This window comes from Vulpes vulpes, chromosome 1 (genome assembly GCF_048418805.1).
Source record: "Vulpes vulpes isolate BD-2025 chromosome 1, VulVul3, whole genome shotgun sequence".
NCBI lineage: Eukaryota > Metazoa > Chordata > Mammalia > Carnivora > Canidae > Vulpes > Vulpes vulpes.
This window is the reverse complement of record NC_132780.1, coordinates 166,081,426-166,107,329: the sequence shown is the minus strand read 5'-3', so window position 1 is coordinate 166,107,329 and position 25,904 is coordinate 166,081,426. Positions and strand designations below refer to the sequence as shown.

Here is a 25,904-nt window from a genome sequence, read left to right as displayed (position 1 = left end):
CCAGTTTACAAAATCAACTGGGAAATTTTTCAATAAAAAAAATCAAAGCACAAGGCATGAATACTTTAGAATTTAAGAAATTTAAAAACATGAATTTAAAAAGTATACATGATTTTTAACAAAAATAAGAAACAGGAAAAACCAGGACCCACATTCTTTGTATGTATAGTTTCTAGAGCAGTGATACTCTTCCAATTTTTTTAACAATGGTTTTTTTGGTATCTTGTCTATCACTTCTATCATCCTTATTAAATTAGATTATGTTTGTAAATCCAAAGAACAGATGTAGTGGTTTTTGATTCTGGGAGTGGAGGCCTACCTAAGTTCAATTACTAGGCAATCCATGGGATATGGGAGTAGAGGCTCAGGAAACACAGTCCAATGAGCTTCAGTTCCCCAGAATGAAGAAGTCCTTAAAGAAAGAGCATTACACTCATATTTTTTTCTATCACAGCTGCCTTATGGCTCCTGATGCTCTTTTCTTCCTTCGTAATACTCTTGTAGCAAGTTCTGCAAAAGAAGGGGAATGATTCCCCTTTCTTCTGTTCTTTTCATCAAACCACTAACCGTGTGAATAGCTCTTCTCTGGTGAGACCTCGCTCAACTTCACTAAGATTGTGCCTTGGATAGCCCTATTTCCAATCTGTAGGCAGGCTGAAAGATTTAAAGTATTTCTAATAAATTAAGTCAGGAAAATTCAGTTGCAGGGTTAGGCCACAAATCTGTGTCATATAACATTATACCATATGTTAAAAGAATACACAGCCTTTGGTTCAGGTGGCTTCGGAGTTATTCACTATATAGTTATTCTAGGATTGGGTACATATATTGACAGTGACAATCAAAAGGCAGATATTCTTTGTTTCCTAAATTTTTAAACATGTATGCACATGTTACATATAAATGTACATCAAGGACCAAAATTCCTTTATCTGTTGAAGCCAATGGCATCAATGGGAACCACTAGCAAATTTAAGAGTAACAATTTCAATGTAGCAGTATATGAGCATGCATGTTCAGAGTGGAGGGAAAAGAAAACAGAATGAGAGAAAAAAGAAAAGATAAAGAGATAAGAGTAAGAATGTGGAAAGGAACTATTTCTGAGACCTGTACCAACTACTATTTTTGTCACAAGTCACCTACCCACCATTAATGTTTTGACACAAGATAGTTTACAAATAACATATAAAAGCAAATAATTCTGAAATGGAATTAAAAATATCTAAGTCCAAAATGAGCAGTAGAATAATGAAACATATTTCCCTTTAAAGCTACTTAATATTTAAAAAACTAAAAAACATAATTACATTTTTAATTTTGTTTTCTTTTTGCACACAACTTCCTTTGATGCTCTCTTCATAGGTTCTTGTACAGGCAACAAGTCTGCTATTGGCTTCTTCAAAGGGAATTTTTGCAAAAAAATTGGACACATTGTTCTTTATACCAATGTCAGTAATGATACTTTCAAATACCATATTTGCCTGAGGATCTAGGCCATTTTGAAAAATTAAAATTATGTATTGTTCTTCCGAATCTGAAAAAAAAAATAATAACTTTAAGAGGAAAAACAAAAACAGATAAACAGATACGGGAAAAGAGTAACAACTAGTTATTTCCGAGGATATCATCAGAAATCCTGGTGTCAGTGTTCAAAATACTGTTTGATATACAATAGATACACAATACTGGAATAAAGACAATGACAGTGTCACCAGCAATGTTACCTAAAAGTTATTAAGACACAGGAACCAGAATACGTTACCCTAGCAGCAAGCTGCAAGCTCAAGAACAAATCTATATATGGATGTAACTAATTCATTTAATAGAATACACATATATAGAGTTTTAAATATATTTCAATTAACATTTTTGTCAAACACAAATAAAAAACTGCCAGGTGAACTATCAGTATCTCTAGAAAATTTAACTGCAAAAACTCCTACTCACTAATGTGCCAATTCTTGCAGCTTTAATAGTAGCTATTCTTTATTCATCATTAAGATAAAGCAACAATTAACTGATGAAAAGTATTTACTTTACAATTAGTCATGCTAAATGTTAGAGGTGAAGGGAAACAAACTGGAGAACTACTTCTATTATTGTAGAGGATAAAGACCTATCTATGAGCCAGCAAAGTTCCTACTCAGGCTGTTTCAAGGATTCCAGAATTATATGGTTGATTTATGTTTAGCACTCCTACCAGTGCACTAAAAAATTTTCATCTTACTCAAATTATAGTGTTAAAATAGGAGTGCAGATCTCTTTTGAGTTTTAACTCATTTAAAAAAAAAATTTTAAGATTTTATTTATTTATTCATGAGAGACGAGAGAGAGAGGCAGAAACATAGGCAGAGGGAGACGTAGTTCTCCTGTGGGGAGCCTGATGCAGAACTTGATCTCAGGACCCCGGGATCATGCCCTGAGCCAAAGGCAGACACTCAACTACTGAGCCACCCAGGTGCCCCTGAAAACTTTTGAAGTGGGTAAACCTGAGTTTCATCTTTAGTGGGGAGCATGGCTTTTCTTTTTTTTTTTTTCTAAAGGTGTGAGGGAGGGTTTATTGGGGGAGGGAGGCATGGTGGAGAGTTTTATCTTTACAAATTCCACTTTCTGTGGGCTTTATATATATATATGATTATATATAATAATTATATATAATTATTTATATTATATATACATATATATGTACATATATATATAATTATAGATCTTACAAGATCACTATGAAGATTGTGGATAAAAATAACATCTAAGACATCTGTTTGCTAAAGCACACTCACACTGTTATGCAATGCACTGTATGTATTATAATGTGTCCTAAAAACTTACTTGTTAATTTATTTATTCCTTTAGAATCATTCCAAACTTTATCCTCCATATTCATTTGCAGTTGCATGCTCAGCTTTTGATAAACTGCTGGTATTGTCTGAAGAAACACGACTGGTAATTTTCGGACATTACACCATTCACATTTAGTTAGATCAGAGGTATTTAAAGTAATCCCTACAGGATCATTTTCTGGTTCTGGAGGAAAATAAATGGAATTAGAAAAGGAATCAATTCTTAAAATCATGAATGGAGGAAACGGTGAGAAATACAAGTTTAAAGTTAACCACATATTTGCTACATCTATGTATATTAACTGTAGTGGGATATGAAAAATTTTTGTAACTATATTAAAGAAGCTTCTATATTTTTTTCAAATGAAGAAGACTCTAATGAAGTATACTTATAAAAAATTAAACATAGGTTTTATGATGTTACAGAATAAAATTACACTATTAAGATACATGCCCTCTGTTAAGAATATATAAGTAATCATATTCATGAATTCCATGAATATCATTTAATATTTTATTCCTGTAAAGTGTTTTATTATAAAGAAAGCTTTAGTGACTAAAAAGACATAAAATAGCTTACCTTCTAGCTGTATCTTGATAAAATCTAAACAAAACTAAAAAGTAAGAAATTAGTACCATAGACTTAATGAAGATTTTGCTACAAATACTGTAAATGACACATTGAGACTTAGACTATAGAAGGCAGAAAAACAAAACCATCTACCATGTACTTAAATATGAGCTATCCCCTCATTCCAAATTATCTTCAGAAAGGCAAACTTCACCTTTTAATTCAAGCATTTAGAACATGTCTTATATTACCAGTTTATTTCTTATAACTCCAAAGAGACATTGACCAAATTTTACAATCAATACCTGAATATTCTTTATCTAGAGTCACCAACTATTAAAATTTTGCCTCGTCTAATCCCCATCACTCTTTCTATGTACATACAAACCTCCCTTTTGCTAAACCAACATAAAATGGCAAGCAGAAGGCATCATGATATTCCATCTCTAAATCTTTCAGGATGCATCTCCCAAGAACAAGGACATTCTCCTACACAACCAAAACAGCATTACCACATCTAAAAAAAATCAAGATTAACTCCATCCAACATATACTTATTACTCAAATTTTCCCAATTATTCAAAATTGTTCTTTATTGTGTTTTAACTTCTCCAATCCATGTTCTGTCAAGGTTATATTTGCCTCTTTTGTCTACCCTTGTCTAGACCAGAAATATGCCCCCTTCTGTTCTTTATGACATAGCCTTTGAAGAATCCAGGCTAAGATCTGCAAAATATATACATCTTGAACTTGTGTTGCTACATTTTAAAATTTAGGTCATACATTTCCAGCAAATATAGCACACAGGTGATATTTTGCACCTCCTATTATTATCATACTGGAAGGCACGTTAGGCTGTCCCATTACAGATACAACCTTAATCACTTGGCAAAAGCAATGTAAAGATGTATTTTTCCCTTAGTAATTAAATAGTAATCTGTGGAGAGATACCTGAAAGCTGGCTTATATCCTGTTCCTTAATAACCTTTCTGCGAATGGCTTTACCATCCACTGAAGATCTTGCCTCAATCAGTTATTATTGGTAGTTATAAAAGGTGATTTTCTAACTGAATTATTTTGACATAGAAATATTAAGCTCACTATATCCTGAATTAATACTCACTTTATAATGTTGTGTTGAGAGAATGAAAAAAGTAAACAAGAATTCCAAAATGCATTTGAAAACAGAGGCCATTTGCAATGATGTGGATGGAGCTAGATGTATTACGCTACGTGAAATAAGTCAGAGTAAGATAAATACCATATGACTCACTCCTATGGAATTTAAGAAGAAAACAGAAAAACATATGGGAAGGGGGAAAAGAAAAAAAGGAGAGGGAAACAACCATAAGAGACTTTTTTTTTTTTTTTTTTTTTTTTGAGAAAGAGAGGGCGAAGAGGGGTAGAGGAAAAGGGGAGAAAGAATCTTAAGAATCTTAAGCAGGCTCCACACCCAGCTTGGAGCCTGACATGGGGGCTTGATCTTGAAACCCTAGGATCATGACCTAAGATGAAATCCGAAGTTAGACGGTTAACCCCTGAGCCAACAGGTGTCCCCAAACCACAAAACACTCTTTCCAATAGAGAACAAATTGAGGAGAGAAGTGGGAGATGGGCTAGATGGATGAAGGGCATTAAGGACGGCATCTGTGATGAGTACCGGGTGTTGTATATAAATTATGAATCACTGAATTTTATTCCAGAAACCAATATTGCACTATATGTTCACTAACTAAAATTTTAGTAATTAATTAGTTAATTGGAGGGTGCCTGGCTCACTCGGTAGAGCATGCAACTCTTGATCTCAGAGTTGTGAGAGTTCAAGATCCATATTGGGTACGGAGCCTACTTAAAAATAAGTGTTGCTATATGTTGGCAAATCGAACAATAAAAACAAATAAAAAAATAAGTGATTTAGACTGATATATAGAAGGATGAATAGATACACAAAAAGCAAGTTTAAGTTTAGTAAAATGCTAATGGCAGGATCTAACTGGGACTTTTAGGAGTGTTCACTGTAAAATTATTTCAACCCTTTTAAAAAAAAATATTTTAGGGATGCGTGGGTGGCTCAGCAACCAGTTAAGCATCTGCATTCGGCCCAAGGAGTGATCCCGGAGTCCCAGGATTGACTCCCACATCAGGCTCCCTGCACGGAGCCTACTTCTCACTCTGCCTGTGTGTCTCTACCTCTCTCTGTGTGTCTCTCATGAATAAATAAAAGAAATCTTTAAAATTTTTTATTTAATTTTAATAAAAAAAATTTTTTAAAGATTTTATTTATTTATTTGACAGAGAGAGAGCGAGCGCGTGCACAATTAGGGGGAAGTCAGAGAGAAGGGGAGAAGCATGCTCCTTGCTGAGCAGAGAGCCCAATTCAGGGCTTGATCTCAGGACCCTAGGATCATAACCTGAGTCAAAAGCAGACACTTAACCGACTGAGCCACCTATTTCAACTTTTCTGTTTAAAAACTTCTACAGGGATCCCTGGGTGGCGCAGCGGTTTGGCGCCTGCCTTTGGCCCAGGGCGCGATCCTGGAGACCCGGGATCGAATCCCACATTGGGCTCCCGGTGCATGGAGCCTGCTTCTCCCTCTGCCTGTGTCTCTGCCTCTCTCTCTCTCTCTGTGACTATCATAAATAAATAAAAAAAATTTTTTTAAATTTAAAAAAAAATAAAAATAAAATAAAAATAAATAAAAACTTCTACAATGTAGAAAAAGGAAACAAAGAAATATACATTTAGTAATTATTACAACTGCAAAGTCTAAAATGTAATACAAACTATACCCTTCTAAAGACTGTGTTTGAGGACACACTGTTTGAGGACAGTGTTTTTGGGGACACCAAAAATGCTTACTGATAGCTTGGGAAACATTCCTACATACATAGAAGCTAAAGTTATATGCTTTAAAAATTATGTTAGATGACTCAAAAAAGAGCAATAAGGATTACATAAATACTAATATGGAAGCATTTAAATAACACTGTTACTTGAGATGTAAAAATAGAAAGAAGTAGATGTTAAGTATCTGTCCTTTAAAAATTTGTAAGTAAATTACAAGTAGACATTTCACCATAATCTCCAAGAGCTTCTAAATTTACGTTGGCTAAAAACCTTGATTTTGTATCTTCTCAATTTTCTCACTGGAAAAATGAGGAATTGTATTATATTGGGGTATATATAGTACTCCTAATAATGTAAGCCATTTCCCCGTAAAATAAAAGTATTTACTTTTAAATAAAATTGACACTTTTTTTTTAAGATTTTTTTAAAATTTTTATTTATTTATTAGAGACACAGAGAGGGGGGGAGGAGGCCGAGACACAAGCAGAGGGAGAAGCAGGCTCCATGCAGGGAGCCCAACGTGGGACTCGATTCCGGGTCTCAGGATCACGCCCTGGGCTGAAGGCGGTGCTACACCCCTGAGCCACCGAGGTTGCCCAAATTGACACTACTTTTAAATAAAAATGGCTGACTCACTTAGTAGAGTATGTGACTCTTGATCTCAGAGTCATGAGTTCAGTCCACAATGGGCATAGAGAGCTTATTTAAGAACAAAATAAAATGATTTAAAATTGGCAGGGCTCCTGGGTGGCTTACTCAGTTAAGCCTCTGTCTTCAGTTCAGATCATGATCACAGGGTCCTGGGATCAAGCCCTGCATCGGGGCTGAGCAGGGAGCCTGCTTCTCCCTCTCTCTCTGACTCCCCTTTATTTATTCAAAGGAATAAATAAAATCTTAAAAAAAAAAAAGGATTTAAAATCGGCACTTCTAGATAGTACCTCTACTTGCAATGAATGAATTTAAAATAATTATATTAACCAATAATAAATGAGATTTGATAAAATATTTAAAATGGTAAAACATTTATTTTTTTTAAAAAGATTTTATTTATTTATTCATGAGAGACACAAAGAGAGAGAGAGAGGCAGAGACAACGGCAGAGGGAGAAGCAGGCTCCATGCAGGGAGCCTGACATGGGACTTGATCCCGGGTCTCCAGGATCAGGCCCTGGGCTGAAGGCGGCGCTAAACTGCTGAGCCACCTGGGCCTCCCCAATGGTAAAACATTTAAAATCTGTTTCTGAGATTAATGATGACATGGCAGATAAATCATCTCACTATAAAAACATAAGGAAGTTATATTCAAGAAAAAAATGTCTAATCATCTTCATTTTATTTTCTCTTTTTTGAGAGAGAGAAAGAGAAAGGCCAGAGTGAGGGGCACAGTGAGAAGGAGAGAGAATTCCAAGTAGGTTCCACGCCCAGCAGGAGCCTGATGCAGAGCTTGATCCCATGACCCTGAGATCATGACTGGAGCCACAATCAAGAGTTGATGCTTAAGAAGCTGAGCCACCTACGTGCCCTAAATCACCTTTATTTTTAATACATTATCTGAAGAAATTATAGATTAATTATCCTTTATCAAAGAATGTTCTCTAGAAAAATCCCATGGTACAAGGGAAGTTAATACCACAGATCACAAAATTCCACAATAAAAATACAATTATTTTTGGTTGAAATATTAAGCATTAAAAAAATAAACCTGTATGAACACATTTTATATTGCAAATACTTTGCTTTTTTAAAATTTAAAAAACTTTTTGCCTTTTATTTCTTAAATTCATGCAGTTCGTTTCTTCCACTATATATCATATATAATCTAACATGTAACTTCCATGTAAAAAAAAAATTTAATTTTAATGCAGTACTCTTTTTTTTGATAAAGTAACCTCTACATCCAAAATGGAGCTCGAACTCACAAACTTGAGATCAAGTGTCACATGTTCTACTGACTGAGCCAGCCAGGTGTCCTAATATAGTTGTTAGCTAACCTTGCAACCAAATATGCAACTTTCAACTAAACGTCTAAATTATTAGGAAAACCTTAATTATCATGTTGAAAGTTCTGAATAACAATGTTAATGTGGGGAAAAGCCATAAAACCTATAGGGTACCCCTGAGAAGTTTTGAGGTATTCTGACTTATAATGATACTTTTTGTTAACAGAAACCAGGAAAAGATAATCTATACGAAGAAGGCTTGTAATAAAACACAAATTTCATAAATCTCTCACAACCCTGATGTATGTTACAATGTTACTGGGTACTAGATAGTGTAGTCTGTGTATAATTTGCTTTAAATCTGGATTACTAGTTTTTAAATGGTGAGAAGCTGGAGTTAATGATTTAAAAAAATTGCAGGTTTCCCATACAGCTTTGCTGTAGTAAGCAATCAGATCCATAATTCACTTTCTCATACACTAACTGATAGGGCCTTTTTTTTTTCCTATTGATCATACTGTATCCTGAAACTACTACTCCTAGAAAAGAAACAGCTACTACTTACCATAATTTAAATAATATTAATAAAACTTTTTCACTTTCCTGATATAATATAATATGTTTTCTTAAAGACTTTTATGCTTTATGTATCAAGAACAATACTAGCAGACTGGGTTTGAAAGAATAAATGAAAACAGCTTCAGACACCAAGTTAAGTCTTTATAAAATAAAAGGTTACAAACTAAGTGCAGTGCTATAGGAAGATTAATCTATGAATAATGCATATAATACATTAGAAAGAAGAAAGATGATGACTAAGAAGGCTGGTTAAGGAGATTATATTAAAATTTCAAATAGAAAATACACATTGAATTAGACTGGTGGCAGCAGAATTAACAGGTATGACAAGTACAATAAAAGAACTAAAGAAAGTCCTTTGGGCTTGGCAGACACCAAACTAGTCCAAAAGCACAATGCCTCCTGAGTGGCAATTTATTCCAATAATCTATTTCTAGGAGTCTTAATGTTGCAAGACATTTTTCTGTAGCCCCAAAGCTTTTGGATTCTTCTTTCTCTCATTGCCATTCTTTAAAATACTCTTTCCATGCACTGAGCTGGCATGAGAATAAAACAGTAACATAATGGTTTCCTAACTCAGTGAGAATATTATCTATGATGAATATGTCACTACCTGAAATATCATAAATTTTAATCCATTGTTTTTTATTGTAAGGAGCTATTTATACTTGTCTACATACTCTTAAAGCAATTTGAAATCTTTAAATAATCTTTAATATTCTATTAAGTTAAATATTTTAATTTACAAATTTTAAATTATATATTAGCCTTAGCTATGGAATTTTGAATCTCATAACTGGTACAGTAAAAAGCTTACAAATATACTTACAATTACAGGCTCTATTAATAGCCGGAAGAGTGTTCCTACTCGTATACTTCGACAGTTTAAAATGACACTGTCAAAGGAACTTTGGCAGCTTAAAGATACAGGATCAACTAAAGTTTCTTGAGGTGTCACTTTACGACGTTTTAGAGGTGTGCTGACAATAGAATTACCAAACTGAAAAAGAAGAAATTTTTTTCACTTAATAAGAAACTAAAAAAACAAGGCTGCAAACAAGGCTGTACACATATGCAAAGACTCAACTTGAAGTGTAATTATCAAAACATAAAAGACTGATTTTACTTCAGCAGGAGATTAAATATTTATTGATTTCATATAACAGAAATCCTGTTTTGTCCAGCTATACCATGAAATTCCAGTAATAGCACAGCATTGAGAAATGGTAATCTGGGAATCAGACTACCTAGGTTTAAACCATAGCTCTACCACATTTTAGTTATTTAATTCTTTAAAAAAGATTTTATTTATTTGACAGAGAGAGAGAGAGAGAGAGATAGTGAGCACGTGCACATGAGTAAGCCCAAGTGCACAAGTAAGCAGAGCTGCAGGCAGAGGGATAACAGAGGAGAAGCAGGCTCCCGCTGAGCAGAGTCCGAAGCGGGGCTTAATCCCAGGACCCCGGGATCATGACATGAGCTAAAAGCAGATGCTTACCTGACTGAGCCCCTCAGGTGTCCCAATTACCTAATTTTTAAAACAATATCTCAAGTTTTGATTTACTAAACTTTAAAATAGTATCTGTCCAAATGAACTAGTGTATACAAGCAGCTTAGCACAGTGTTTCACAGAGTAAGATGTTAGATAATTTAGCTAGTAATAATGGTCATAATGCTTGGATTGAATCACCAATTTTTTTTTAAGCTTTTATTTATTTGAGAGAGAGAGAGAGGGAGAGGACCCCACAAGTGGAGGGGGGGAGGTAGGGGCAGAGGGAGAGAAAGCAGCAGACTCCCTACTGAGCAGGGAGCCCGACTCAGGGCTCAATCCCAGAACCCTGGGATCATGACCTGAGCAGAAGGCAGACGTTTAACTGACTGAGCCACTCAGGCACCGCCCCCCCCAAACCAGCAATTCTTTAGAAAACAGGTAACTTAGGGGAATGGTCATTTACAAAAGGATTTTTCTTTGCATATTTTAAAATGTTAAAGTACTTGATCTGCTGATATTTCATTCACTTCCACATGCAATTTAATCACAATATAAAATATTACCTTGAGTATATAATTTAAAGGTAACTAAAGTTATGTTAAAAACCTTAGTATCACAAGAATAAAACATGATCTTGATAGAAAGCAAGAAAAAAACCCCACTGCGGAGAGATAGGCACTATTTTCCCCATTGTCCCTCTAGAGACATTTCTATGATCTATGGCATAGGAAAAAAATATGAATTAACACAAAACACACATGCACACACTCACACACTCAGTTCTGCAAACTGCTTTTTCAGGCTTATTAACAGATTAATCATAAATATTTTCCCAAATTATTAATAGAAACTATTAAAGAGGTTTAAAAGGTTTTTTTAGTTTCAGAATTATTTCTTCAAATGAAATGTCATTTAGCTCAATAATAAAATACATAATTTAAGAGTTCCAGTTGAATCCAAAGTGGAGAGTTTGCGTCTAGAAGTGAATAGTCCGTATTTTTCCAAGAAACCTCTAAAAGAACACTAAGGAACCCTTCTTATTCAGTGTGAAGTATGAAAACTGTTTATCCACAAATTCCATCATACGGATATCCATTATTTATTTAACTGAACCCTCCTAGGTTGGACATATGGAGTTCTTTTTGACCTTACCCCCATAACACACTATTCTCCTCCAAGCATTTTGGTAGCTAAATCATAGTTATGTATGTAACTATTGCCAAACTGCCCTCCAACACAGCTATACCAATTTCCATAATTTCATTTCTCCAAACACTAACCAAAATGACACACTATCATATACTTTAAAATTTTTCAACAACCGGACAGTTAACAAAATGTATTTTAATTTCATTTTTAGTGCTTTATTATCTTTTTAAAACTCCATTTCCTTTACTCATTTTTCTGTGGTTTGCTTCCATTTCTTGATTTTTAAGAAACAAAAAATACACAAAGGACCAACTCAGAGTTCACTGTTTCTTCCCCATTCACATTTACTGATTAACTTCAGTTTACAGTGTTTTGGTACACACTGTTCTATACTTTTCATTTAATAAAGTATATTCATCCCTTCATTTACTATTTTTATTGGGCTGAAATGCTTGAAAAGGCATTCACAAGGTTCTATTAAAATAGTAATCCATAGTCTTCCATCATCATTATAGTTACTTTGTCTTTCATATGTTTTCCACATTGTAACAAGCAAGGATAGAGGTTTCTACATTTTTATATTTGTATACACATACATAATTTTTTAACATACAAGCCTTTTTTAAAAAAAAGTTCTTTTTATAAAAATAAGAAAATATGGATATATTTCTGTATTGTGGTATTCCTACTAATACCATGTAAGAATCCTAAAAGTCATTTCATAGCTCTAATTCTCAGTCAATGGCTGCATAACAGTCTACAGTATAGATATACCATAATTTCTTCAACCATTTCCATACTAATAAACAATGATTTTGTTTGCCAATAATCATGTTTATACATACAGTATATGTAGATACTCCCTCTCTGTAGGGAGAAGTTTCTTTTGAGATTGAGTCTAGGGAATGGATTATTTGGTCATTCACTACACATTCAAAAATTTTAATGAATGTTTTTAGAATCGCTTTCCCAAAAGGCCATAACAACTTTTTCTTTTCCACCTGCAAATTAGAAAAGTACCCTTTTCCTTGGAGTCTAGCCAGCAGCAATTCATATTAATTGACTTTGTATTAATTTTGAAAAGGTTAAGTACATCTAAATTTTCTGCTCCTTTTGTCTATTTCTATCTTTAGATTACTAATTACAAACATTCCTTTCTAGATCTATTTATTGACATAATTTCTGTTGTCTTCTACCACATGAACATTTTGAAATTTTTATATATTAAAGCATACCAAAACAATAGTATTATAGTATAATACACCCAAGTTAAAATGACTTCTCCCTGTCCACTAGATTATACATATAAATATACTTGTTCATACTTATATTTCACTGCAAGGCTGATGTTTCTTCTTGCTGAATTTTTTACACTTTGAGCTTTTAACTTAATAGAAATTTATTTTTGTGTATTCTTTAATGTTCTCTTAAATAACCTTCCAATTGGAATTTTAAGCCCCACTTAACAAATAATTCATCTTTTTCTCCTAAAGACACTGCCAAATTTCCCTTTAAAAAAATATTTACATCCCAAAGGGGAGATTTACTCTGAGTAAATGTCAATAAATGTGAAAAGTACCTGGTCTTTCATTCTTGCTTTTCTTGGCAATGTAACTGTATTTAACTCTGAATCTGCTGGAATGCTTCTTAGTTCATGCTCTACTCTACAGATATTTTCATTTAGTGCTGCTTCTACTTTTCCAGTGGATGGTGCTGGGGAAGAACATGCTGAATCAGCAGGTTGAGGAGATAGGCTTTCTCTTCTGTTAGTCCTGTCATTGTCATCATCATCATCATCACTGGACAAAATTACTATAAAGAAAATGTTAAATACTTCAGGTATTTCATTTCTGTCAGTTATATATGAAAATATATTACCAAAGCAGGAAATATACCAGATTTGCTTTGGCTCTCTTCCAGAGCAAATTAATTATTAGAAGATTAATAGAAACGAATGAAGATACAATCCATTCTATCTGATGAAAAGTTAAATTTGGAGATAATTAAAAATGACGAAAGCATAAGAACTGTCATCTTTTTAAACAGATTATACAAATATGAAATTATTCTATAGTCCATTACCATCACCCACACAGGAAATGTACACAAGTTACAGGAAATTTAAAGGTTTATCACAGATCTATTTCAGAGTTCTAGAAAGTCTCAAGAATGAAGATAATCTGCATACAAATTGTTCACAAAATAGCACGCATTGTCACTGTGTGTGAAACTCCATGGGACCAAATAATTTTATTTCACATAGGCAATCACTAAAATCATAAAACTGGTCTTTGGGAGAACACAGACCACTGTTCATTGCTCAGTAAATTCTGTGGACTAAATGAATGTGGGCATGAAAGATATTATGAAGGGAATTTGCTCTTATACCTTCTACTCATTACTGGATCTTATCAGAATTCCCCAGAGCCATGCACAATGCACCTGAGTCAAACCCTAACTCCTTACTATGGTTTGTAAGTATACATAATCTGGCCATTGCCTACTTCAACCTTCTTATACTACTCTATTTTTTCTTCTTCTTTCTTTTCTTCTTTCTGCTCCAGGCACACCACTCATTTATTCTGTTCCTCAAACACCACAGCTTATTTTTGTCTGGATTGCAATTCCCCTAACACTTCGCATTTTTGTCATCAAATATTAGCTTTTCAATTGTTTATTCAATCTACAGTAAGCACACAGGCACTTGACATATTCACAACAGATATAAATTTTCTGTTGCTTTTGTTGTAGCTGTTTACTTGCTCTCTCCCCACTACATACAAACTATGAGAGAGCAGGATCATTGCCTTGTTCACTGCTATATTCCCAGAGGCTAAAAACTGCTTGATTAAGAAAAAGAATTCAAAAATCATGCGTTGAAGGACACATAAACTTACAGAAGCAATTTTCGTTTTTAGAAGCCCACACATAAATGTTTAGTTAATATTTTTTTGAGTAATAGACATGCCCCAGAGAGGCATCATCCCCAGCATCACTCCACTTGTCTTTTTTTTTTATTGTGCTGTCTAGTCTCAGAAGCAAATGCTAAAGTGGGTCTTTTTCGGAAGTGGTATGTTATTAACAGAAAACCTAACAGGCCAGATTAGCAGGTCTAAGCAGAATTATACATATTTGAAAGCTAGGGTTTTGTAATTTACTATTTACCTAAGTTTCTCCTCTCTGTGAAATTAGGGTGAAAATGGCACCTATTTCAAAGAACTGTCACAAGAACAAATGATTTAATATATAAAAAGTCTAGTTGAGTGTTTGACACATATAAGCTTTAAAAAAAGTTCATGAAGTGCATAATTTATTTATAAAAATGTTATAGAAATATGTATTATATATGAATAGATTATATATTTTAAAGGGGAAGTGTACTGTTCTATTGGTAATTATTTTTATGGTGCTTCAGAGACATTAAAACATCTATATCTACTACATAAATATTTATTTTAAAGCCCCAGTGCTGCAACAGATAGAATCATACTACATAGCTTGTTTTATTAACTTAAAATAAATGAGGGTTGCTCAATGTTACCATAATTGCAAAGCAAATGGGAAGTATGAAAAGACACCATATACTTAAAAATCTTGTTCTAGTAACTGCTTTCATTCTGTATATAGAATACATTCTAGGTACACATAAGATTCTCTCTCCATCAGGGTCTATAATAGACTAAATTGTGTCCCCTCAAAATTCATATATTAAAGCTCCAATAAGGTAATAAAGGTTAAATAAGGTCAGAAAAGTGAGGCCTTAATCTAAAAGGATTGGTGTCCTCATTAGAAGAAGAAATGCAGAGATTTCTCTCTGTGCATGCATAGAAGAAAGGCCATATAAGGAAGGATACAGTGAGGAGGTGGTGGTCTACAAAGTGATGGCACCTTGATCTTGGACTTCTAAGCCTCCAGAACTGTGAGAAAATAAATTTTTGTTGTTTAAGCTACTCAGTCTATGGTATTCTGTTATGGCAACCCAAACACACTAATACAGGATCTTTGAACTTATATTCTATCTTATTCCTATAGATAGATATCAGCACATCTTTCTTCTTACTTCATTCTGGGTTCTGTTCAAGCTACTTTATCAAAGGTGCCTATATTTTACCATCTACCTAAAATAGCACCCTTCCTCATTTCAACACCTAACAATTATCGCTCTCTATTCCTTGGATCTTGCTTCACTTTTCTATACAGAATTTATCACCACTACCTGAGACACTGTACACTATTATTTGACCATGCAGGACATAATGTTTCATGATAATAAACTTTTGATAGGAACATAAATTTAAGAATGATTAAGTATATAAGGAAAACAGACTTAGAATAAGAAAAAATCTGTTTTAATCTAAACTCCAACAATCCCTATGTATATAATATTGAGAAGTTAATCTCCTTAAGCTTAGGTTGCCTCATTTATAAAATGAGATGTATATGTGCCTACGTCAGGATTTTAAAAATTATCACAAAGCAGGGCACATAAGCATTCAATAAATGTTATTTTTATTACTAATATAAAATGTTCTTAAAACATATTTTTCTATGTACTTTAGTGGGAAATGCTTAGTCTTCAATTGTTTTGTTTTTGTTTTTGTTTTTTGTGAGCAGGGGAGGGTGCGAAATTAATGCTTTTAATTCATAGTTGATACTGTCCTAGGCTGTGAATAGTAAATCACTTAAGGTACCTCAAAAATCACATAAATTTGTTTTTTTCACTCATCACTTCTGCCTTATTAAACTTCCAGTTGTCTCATCCGAGAAACCTCCTCAGGATGGTAAGTTTCTTATATGACATTTGGCTAATAGTACCCAGTAACTGCCTCATAAGTGAGAGTTCTCTTCATATCTAACGCATTAGGAAAGATTCAAATGATATTAACAATATTTAATACTGTATTGATCTAACACTAAAATATATCATCAAATACCAACTCCACCATAATATCATAACAGAATGTTGGCTGGACACATCACACAGTAATCATTTTTTAAACTGAGTTTTTTTTTTTTTAAAGATATAAGATTTTTTTAAAAGACATTTTAGAGAGAGTGCAGGGGCAGAGGAGGAGAGAGAGAGGAAGAGAGAATCTCAAGCAGACTCCAAGCTGAGTGTGGAGCCTGATGTGGGACTTAATGTCACAATGCTGAGATCATGACCTGAGTTGAAACCAAGAGTAGGACACTTTGACCAACTAAGCCACCCAGGCACCCCTGAGTTCGTTTTGAAAAATAAGCTAATGTACTGGTATGAGCTAAGGTTTTCATATTGAATTGAATTAAAATTTAACGACCTATCTCCCAGGTTAAAAAATTCTTTTAAATTTTATCCCCTTTTATTTATGTTTTCAAAGTCACGACTTGGAACCTAAGCAACCTCCAAAGATAACCAATGGAGAACTTTTTTTCTTTTTGGGGGGGGGGGGGTTGAAGGGGGATATCATTTAGAGCTAATTAATAGTTATGATACCTTTTGTGACCTAATCAGTCCTATTACTGGTCTGTAGAAGACCTTTCTCCTATGTCCTTTTGACATGTCCAGTCATTATTGACTGCTTCCATGGTTCCTGATATGAGTGGATGATCTAGATCTATCTCATACACTCCTGCTTTGGACTTGGAATCAGCTATTTCTCTGAGAAGTTCTAGTTATTTTTATTGAGAAATGGTATTAAAAATATAAATATGGGAACTAGGATTGTTCATTTCTATTTGAGGAGAATATATATAACAATCTTACACTATTATCTCCAACTTAAGTTTAAAATGAGATTTTTACTTCTCTGACTTTTGAACTCCTTTTCACCAACACTGAAAATCTCGGTTTCTGGAGACAATAATAATTGCTTATTTGCCTTAGCAATATATGTGTTTAAAAATAACAATACCAAAAAAATAACAATAACAATACCAATTTATTACTAACAATATTACTAAATACACTTAGGATTTCTGTGCAGTTCTGTTTGACCTTAAAATACATCACATTAATAATTATAGCCACAATATTATTTTAATTTAAAATCATTTGAAATAATTCTTCTGTTTGTTGAATCCACCAACTAGATACATAAAAAGGTTCATTAGTTTCATCTTGGTTTTGATTATTTTTAACTTCCAATTTAATATTGTTTTATAATCATGAAAAATATTTACATGGTTCCAAAGTCAAATCTACAAAAAAAGAGTATGCATGGAAATATCTAACATCTATACCTAATTCCTACAATTTTTTTCTCCCTTCTAACCAATTACTTTTTATAATTAGTTTTGGGTATATCTCTACATTTTAAAAGAATCTCTATATTCATTCTCTCACCCTTCATAAATAAAGTGCAGCATATTATTTAATCTTATTGGTACCTTACTTTATTCATGCTATTACAGATGTTAGAAATCACTCTGAAGAATTTTAAGTGAGATCTTTCTCTCCTTTTATACCTATGTATGCTATACATTATTCAACTACTCTGTGACTGCTTCCAGTCTTTGGCTATATATTACAAATAGGACTACATTTCACATACACATACATATGCACCTATGTCTAATGGCAGGAAAATGATTTAGGGGAAGAGTAAAAGTGGCAAGAAACTATTTTCACTGAGTCCTGTGTATCAAATATTTTACTTATGAGGAAGCTTAAATGTTATTGTATTTACTTCCTCAAAACACTGTCAGGCTAAAATTATCCATTTACAAATCAGAGAGATTAAATTAACTGGGCCAAAGTTAGAAAGTTGGGCATAACTGGCATTTGACCTATGACTGGGGACAAGGTCTGTGTTGTTTTTTTAACTATTTAAGATGGACAGGATGAGAACAAAGTCAGTTATTTTCCAACTATGTGGACAGTTTTAATCTACCCAAAAACATGTTAACATAACTGACACAAGAGATACCTATTAAAACTACACTTCTCAAATATGCTCATGCTCACAATAAAAATATATGTAAAAAATATTGGATTGATATAAATAATACTAAAGGGAGTAAAATACTTACTTGGATCATTTAGGTCTGACAGGCTTGTTTTCCTTTCTTTCAGGTTTGTGATTTTGGCTACTTTTGCCCTAGGTAAAATGACTTTCCCATTAGTCTGTAAATAATTCTGTCTACTATCATCACAATTCACAATAATATCAACTGGAATCTTTCCCACACTGTTGCCATAAAACTTCTTGGATGGTAATGCTGTGTTTTGTGACTTCTGTCCTCCAGAATTCTGATGAATTGATGTTCTTAATAATGGTCCAGGAGATTCACTCAAAGTTATAGCTTGTCTGCAATTTCTTTGCAAATCCTTAGGAAAAAGAATACCACAACTTTGGCATTTGGTCTGATTTTCCTTTTCTTTTCCACATTTTGGACAATATCCACACTGTTTAGAAACCTTAAGTTCCAAAAGAATAAAAAAAAAAAAAAAAAGACTTTGGCATTTTATTTCAACATCATGGAATAAAAAGACCTCAAAATTAAGTCTGTCACTCCCCATCATCACCAAGGCTACCACAAAATGCTAAATACTAAATATATCATGTTACTTGGGATTTAGCATCAGGATGCTAGAAGCAATTTTTAGGACCATCTAGTCCAGCAGTCTTCACATTGGACCAGTATACTCCTCAAAGGCTACATAACAATTTTCTATGGCATACAGAGCATAAATAATCTTAATGGAATAAATATCTAAATCCTAATTTCCACATATCATTCCAAAACCGGACTTGATTACGCCTCTAATGGCAAGTTATCTCTTGCCAGAACTGTTCTCATGTTACAAAAAAAAAAAAAAAAGAAAGAAAGAAAGAAAGAAAGAAAAGAAAAGAAAAAGAAAAAGAAAAAGAAAAAGAAAAAGAAAAAAAGAAAAAAGAAAAGCTCAAATTCTATTTGAAATATTAAAACGGTATATGGCCCTGGAGTATAAAAACCACCAACTACACCAAAGAATACTTTTAAATGCTGTAAGAAAGAATTCAATTCTAAATACTGGTTAACAAAAACTTTTACAAGACAATTGATTTCTAAGACAGGGCTTCAAAATATTTCAGGGGAAGCCTAATCTAGGTTACAATCATGAGATTATTAAAAATATTTTTTGATGATAGAGCTTCCTGTGATTTCGGGCATATAATTTTAGAGTTTAAAGATTCCTTTCATACTCATATACTTATTTATGTGAAAAAGGTTCTTTAGAACATATAAGGAAAAACATGAAGAAATGTTGAATCCTGTCTCAGAATGCAACATAATGTTTATTCATGGACATAGGAAGTAATTAGAAAATAGTCAATGTCTCTACTTAGAACATGCATTTCCAATTTTACTTTTATGTCAAATAATTACATATCAAACTATAACAGTTTTAATCAATAGTCTACAGTTAATAACCAAAATAACTGAAATTTATAACACTTTGATCCCCATATCATGGGAAATAAGTGGATAAATACTTCTGTCAGTGAGATGATAGGAAAAGATCATAATTATCAAGTGCTATAGTTTTTTATGCTACCAGATCCATACAGGAGAGTGAGCACTCTATTTTAAAATGTTACTCTTTTGACTGTGTCAACTATTGCAACCTATGTAATCAGTTAAACCTGAAACAGAAAATGTTGACTGTCAACTTAAAAATACATAAGAGAATATAGTTGTTTTAAAAAAGCCTTTTAGGTGACAGAAGTCATCAAGCAGTTATGGGAGGACTAACCATTAAGTAGTAGTTATGATCACCTGCGTAAACATAAACTTCAAAATTCATTGAGCTAAAAGCTTAAGTTCTATACATTTTATTCTATGTAAATTTATAACTCAAAAATACATAGAAAAAGTCTAAAAAGTCTAAAAAGCTTACATAAAAACCACTGTTCTAGTCATATTTCTTTGTTTTAAAAATGGGAAACCAGACAAGAACTATTTACATGATCCACAACAAAGCCACTCTACTATACATGTTACCTATTCAACAATTTATCCCAGATTCTCAACAAAAAGAATGAGAAACCAAGCTTCAACCAAGGCAAAGGTGAACTTAGTAGATTATCAGCCTACTATCTCAGCAAAGGCAGTTTAAAAAAAATTTTTTTTTAAAAAAGAGTGTCTTTTTCTTTACCAGTACATAGCAAAATTCAGTTATACTATTTGTGGAACCTAGGTGTATAAAGAATTTATTTTTCTCACAGCACTTTTGATATGGCCCTGTGTATTTAGGATGCACAGTTAACAGGTGAACTATGCAAACAACAACACAAATATGGTACAGATTATCTAACTCAAAATTTTCGCCTATTGTCAATAAGGGAAAGAAATAATAGTATAGTTGACCCTTAATTAACACAGGTTTGAACTGTACAGTTCCACTTATATGATGATCTTTTAATATAAATACAGTACAGTACTATAAATATATTTTCTCTCATAATTTTAACATGTTATTTTCTCTAACTTACTTTATAGTAAGAATGCAGTATATAACATGCAAAATATGTGTTAATTTTGTTGGTACAGCTTCTAGTTAACATTAGGTTATTAATAAAGTTTTGGGGGATATGAAAGTTACCTGCAGATTTTCAACTGTTCAAGGGATCAGTACTACTAGCTCCTGTGTTGAAGGGTCAGCTGTGTATTTAAATGAAATAATGCAATTATTCACTAATGAACTGCAAATGTTTGGCCATGTCCCACTGCAATTTTAAAAGGGAAACTCACAAATAAATTAGTTGTCCCCATCTACATATCACCCTGCAATAAAATATCTAATAATCTAAGAAAAATCTAAACCCCACTATTTTCACAATGATAATGATCAAGCTGACTACTGAGTCCAATTTTTCATTGTCTGTAATAAAGATAAATAAGATATATTTCAATGAAAAAGAACCCTATGAAAAGGTGATACTTCCACATATTTCCCTTTATAAAATTGATATTAAACAGAAAAAAGCATATACTATTAAAATTTCTAATATTAAAATACAGAATGAAATATATTGTGAGCTATTCTCATATGCCTTTTATCAGATTAGAAACAAATACCATGGAACTATTTGCAACAATTAAAAACGCAGATTAGCTGAACCAAATATAGTATTAAATTTTACATGCTAAAAATTAGAGATTCAGAATTATATCAACCCAGCAATCTCAAAATTAGAATCTCAATACTGCTCAATTACTTTTAGTGAAGTGTATACGAAGTTGTATATTTCTATAACAATTTGTTAGATATAATTTCTTTTAGAAAACAAAGACTAATTAAAGTCTCATTTCTAAAAAAAAAAAAAGTCTCATTTCTTCCTTTTGATAGGTAGACTTTTACAAAATAAAAAAATCCAAATCACTATGACATACTATCTGCCAAACTCTATAAATAATAACCAATTATACTTAATAGGAATGAACCTGTCTGATGAGATTTCGCTGAGATGTCATTTTTTAGTAAGATATATAATTTCACTAAAAATCAAAGACCATGTTTCCTTATAAGCAGTATGCTCTAGAGCGTAGCATTTCACAGACTACAGGTGTATTAAAAATTACAGAGGGTAGCTAGAAGCTATTCTTTATGTTCACTAAGAACAGAATAAGAACAATTGCCATGGAAGTAAAAAGTAAAAGAAAGATTTATTTTGGATGTTAAATTCTGAGGTTTTCAGCTGGCATCCCTACAGGAGGAAAGCATGGTGTGTCTTGGGGAAGAGCTTTTGTGTCTTCTGATCCTTCTCTACTTGCATTGAGCAGTGGGTAAGGTAGTGGGGAAATGCCAGTATGGCCTAAGCCAAGCTTAGGCTGGCATGCCAGGAAAATAATCAGATAAAAACAACTCAGCCAATAAGTAAATATACCAGACATGATGGGAGTCAGGCTTCTCAGAGAAGGAAGTTACAAACACACAACGTGGAAAAGGCTAGGAAAAACATTGGGGTAATACACTAGAATTGGAATTATCAGTGTGAATTCATGGACTTTTATTATTTTGGGGGTTGGGGGTGGCCTCAACTCAAGTTCAAGGCAGCTCCAGACATATTCATAGATTTTTAACATGTACTAAATACTAACATATAAATGCACATATATTTACTAGTTTTGTTCAATAAGAGGACATATAAACATGATACCAAGTAGCAATGAGCATAACTAATGCTCAAGTATCGTCCCCCCATTTAGAGGAACAATGGCTCCTTGCAGAAATGCATGACTCCAGAGTCGAGGCGGAGAAAATACAAAAGTCTAGAACACCTGTTTACATAAAAAACTAAGGAGAAGTACTCGAAGAATGATGTGGATATGTCAAAAAGAAAGAGAAGCCAGCTTAAAAAACTTCCCAGGGGCTAGGATAGGACAATTTGAGCATCAAAATAACAGTCACAGAACACAACTTTTTTGAGTAAGAATCCATGTTATTAACGTTATCTATATTTCAATTAAAAAAAGAATCTATATATCTGATATATAGATATAAGGGAATATATAGTAAATATAAAGAAACCTTCTACCTTATAGTAGATCATACTTCATTCATGAGCTACTTACTGTAAGGCATTATACCTTAAGGTAAGTACCTTATTTTAGAGTACCTCATCTTATAGTAATTAAGAAATACCTAGTAACTTACTTTACAGTGGACAAATCTAGGAAAGTACAGTTTTTTTTTTCTTTTTTAATTTACTTATTTGAGAAAGAGTATAAGCAAGAGGAAAAGCAGAGGGAAAGAGAAGAGCAGACTCCCAGCTGAGCAGAGAACGTGATGCAGGGCTTGATCCCAGGACCCTGAAATCATGATCTGAGCCAAAGGCAGATGCTTAACAGATTGAGCCACCCAGGTACCCTTAGGAAAGTCCATCTTAAGATAAAAGTTTTAGTGTGAAAATCAATGTTGTATGCATTCCGATATGATGCAATGGTAAGATTATAGAATCACTTTGGAGGATTCTGGAAAAATGCATAAATCATAAAGAAACATCATATTCCCCACAAGGTAGGGAGAATCAAGTATCAAGGTGATGAAAGACATGGAAGGACTAAGGAATTATTCCAGATTTAAGACAACTAAGGATCGTAACAAATATAACACAATCCTGAATTGGATCCTGTTCTGACAAAGGACATTAATTAGGTGAAATTTGAAGTTTGCGGATTAGGCAGTAATTTTGGATCCATGTTAATTTTTAAATTTTGACAGTTGCACTCTGGTTATATATAAAAATGCCTCCTCTCCACCCCCTCCCCTGCCTCTTTTAAGGAAACATGCACTAAAGTATAGTGATAAATGGGTATCATGTCTGTTACTTATATTCAAATGGTGCAGAAATGCACGCGTGCACACACGCGCGCACACATCCACACACACACACACACACACAGGAGGTAGAAGGAAGACAGAGGGAGGGAGAACAATATATCAAATGTGGAAAACTGGGGAATCTAATAGAAGAGTATACAGATAGTCCTTTTATTATTTCTTATTTTTTTTTTGTAAATTTTAAATTATTTCAAAATATTTCTGGTTTGAGAGGTATTATTTGGAGTATGCTGCAGGAAGGCACTGCTAAATTCTTTTCAGAAAATATGTGTTCTACATTTTCGACAGTGAAAAAAATGACATACTGAAGGCAGAAAAGTTTGCTTAAAGAACTTTTCTACGTCTTTTCTAGTCCTGTAAGAAAAGATCACCTAGAATTTAGTAAGTACAAAGATAATATTGATAAAAATACCAACTCATTAGCAACCAAGAATAATTTCTCCACCCACCTCTAAATCAGTTAAACATTTTTTTGAAGCAGGAGACAGAGGAGGTGGAGACTGATAGGTACTACTGTGACGTTTCTGCGGTACTTTCCTTTTAATTTCAGACTCCAGGTGTGATTCAGACTCCTCAGTTTTCTTCATTACACGATCTAAAGGAAGGAGAAAAAAAAATAAAAGTACCAAATTAAATTTTATAAATTCCCCATGATCTTTGCTATAAACAACGCTAATTTATATTATCAAATTATTTTATTTTGGTTAAAATAAATTAACATCACAACATAGAATAAAGAGTAACCAAAGCTTGGGAACAGGGAAAGATGGCTGAGTAAGAGGATCCTGAACTCACTTCCTCCCTTGGGCACTGAGGCTACAATTACATATAATGCAATTCACTCTGAAAATGACTTGAAGATTACCAAAGCAGAACTTCCGCAGTTAAAAAAAATAAAGGAAAAGGCACATTGATTGAGGGACAGAGATGCAGTCAGGAACCAAATCTCCTGCAGGCAACCGAAAAGTGAAAGGGCTATCACAGGCCTGGAGGTCCTCCTAGTGGGGGGATCAAGTTAGGCACCCTGACTCTGAGAATCACACCAAGAAGACAAGCCATCTTAACACCTGGCTTTGAAAATCAGCAGGGATTAACTCCAAGAGCTTTGAAAATCAGTAGGCCTTAACTCTGGGAAAGCTGGAGGGCTATTTAAAAAAAAAAAAAAAATATATATATATATATATATATATATATATATATATTCTGCTATTAAAGGGCCAGTGCATTATATCACTTAGTCCTAGACCCAGAACAGAAGCAGCACTTTGAAAAGTACCTGAGTTATACATGAAAGAGATTCACTGACTTAGTTTAAGGCATGTGTAAACAAAGAGGTTTCTTTCTCTAAAACGGAAATGCTGGGAAGCACCATTTTTTGCCCTTCAACCTATCTGACCAGACACTTCCAGGTACCAGTTTTGACACAACCTATCTAACTTACTAGCACTGCTTACCCCTTCCCAGCATTCACCTATGAGCCCACCTCCCTCAAGCAGCCAAACTCCATGTGAGCCTCAAAAGCAACTCCCACAACACCACACCCAGTGAGCAACCCCTCAGGGATGCTGCCCCTCCTATAAGCACACTCACAGCAGCTGCAGCTGGACCTCTCAGCCAGGTGTGCCAAGAGCTAACCGCCTACCCATCAGCAAGACCACCACAGCTACAGCCAGGCTTCAGCCAGGCGCGCTGACCACTGTACCTTATAGAAGTCATGGTTTAGTCAAAACATGGTTGTGCACACACAACCTACACAGCAGATACCTCTGGAGCATCTGTCTAGTGACTAGGGAAGAGTGTGCTATCTGACCTCATAGGATGCCTTCTACATAAGACTACTGCTTTCAGATCAGAAATAGCTGACCTACCCAATACATAGAAACAGTCAGAAAAATGAAGACACAGTGAGATATGTTCCAAATGAAAGGAATAAGACAAAAATCTAAAAAAAAAAAAATTAAAAAAAGAACTAAACAAAATGGAGATACACAATTTACCCAATGAAGAATTCAAAGTAACGGTCATAATGAGGCTCACCAGACATGAAAAAAGAGTAGATGAACAAAATAATAACTTTGATATAGAGATAAATTTTAAAAAAAGAGCCAATCAAGAGTTGAAGAATACAATAACAGAAATTAAAAATACACTAGAAGGAATCAACAGCAGATTAGAGAAT

The 25,904-nt window shown here is 33.6% G+C and overlaps 1 protein-coding gene across 9 annotated transcripts in view; it reads right to left on the bottom strand.

Annotated features, from left to right (window-relative positions):
* Positions 1 to 25,904, bottom strand: part of SENP6 (SUMO specific peptidase 6) — a 117,596-nt gene that overhangs the window by 29,430 nt on the left and 62,262 nt on the right. For 3 of the 9 annotated variants that reach the window (XM_072735593.1, XM_026007380.2, XM_026007381.2), the window contains 7 exons: positions 24,175 to 24,320; positions 18,427 to 18,724; positions 12,998 to 13,230; positions 9,607 to 9,777; positions 3,421 to 3,454; positions 2,830 to 3,024; positions 1,308 to 1,534 (listed from right to left, as the gene is read on the bottom strand). In XM_072735593.1, the coding sequence (XP_072591694.1) occupies positions 1,308 to 1,534; positions 2,830 to 3,024; positions 3,421 to 3,454; positions 9,607 to 9,777; positions 12,998 to 13,230; positions 18,427 to 18,724; positions 24,175 to 24,320 (1,304 nt within the window). Of the gene's footprint in view, positions 1 to 1,307; positions 1,535 to 2,829; positions 3,025 to 3,420; positions 3,455 to 9,606; positions 9,778 to 12,997; positions 13,231 to 18,426; positions 18,815 to 24,174; positions 24,321 to 25,904 lie in introns of all 9 variants that reach the window. The other 6 variants (XM_072735580.1, XM_072735584.1, XM_072735586.1 and 3 more) reach the window with 2 other exon arrangements.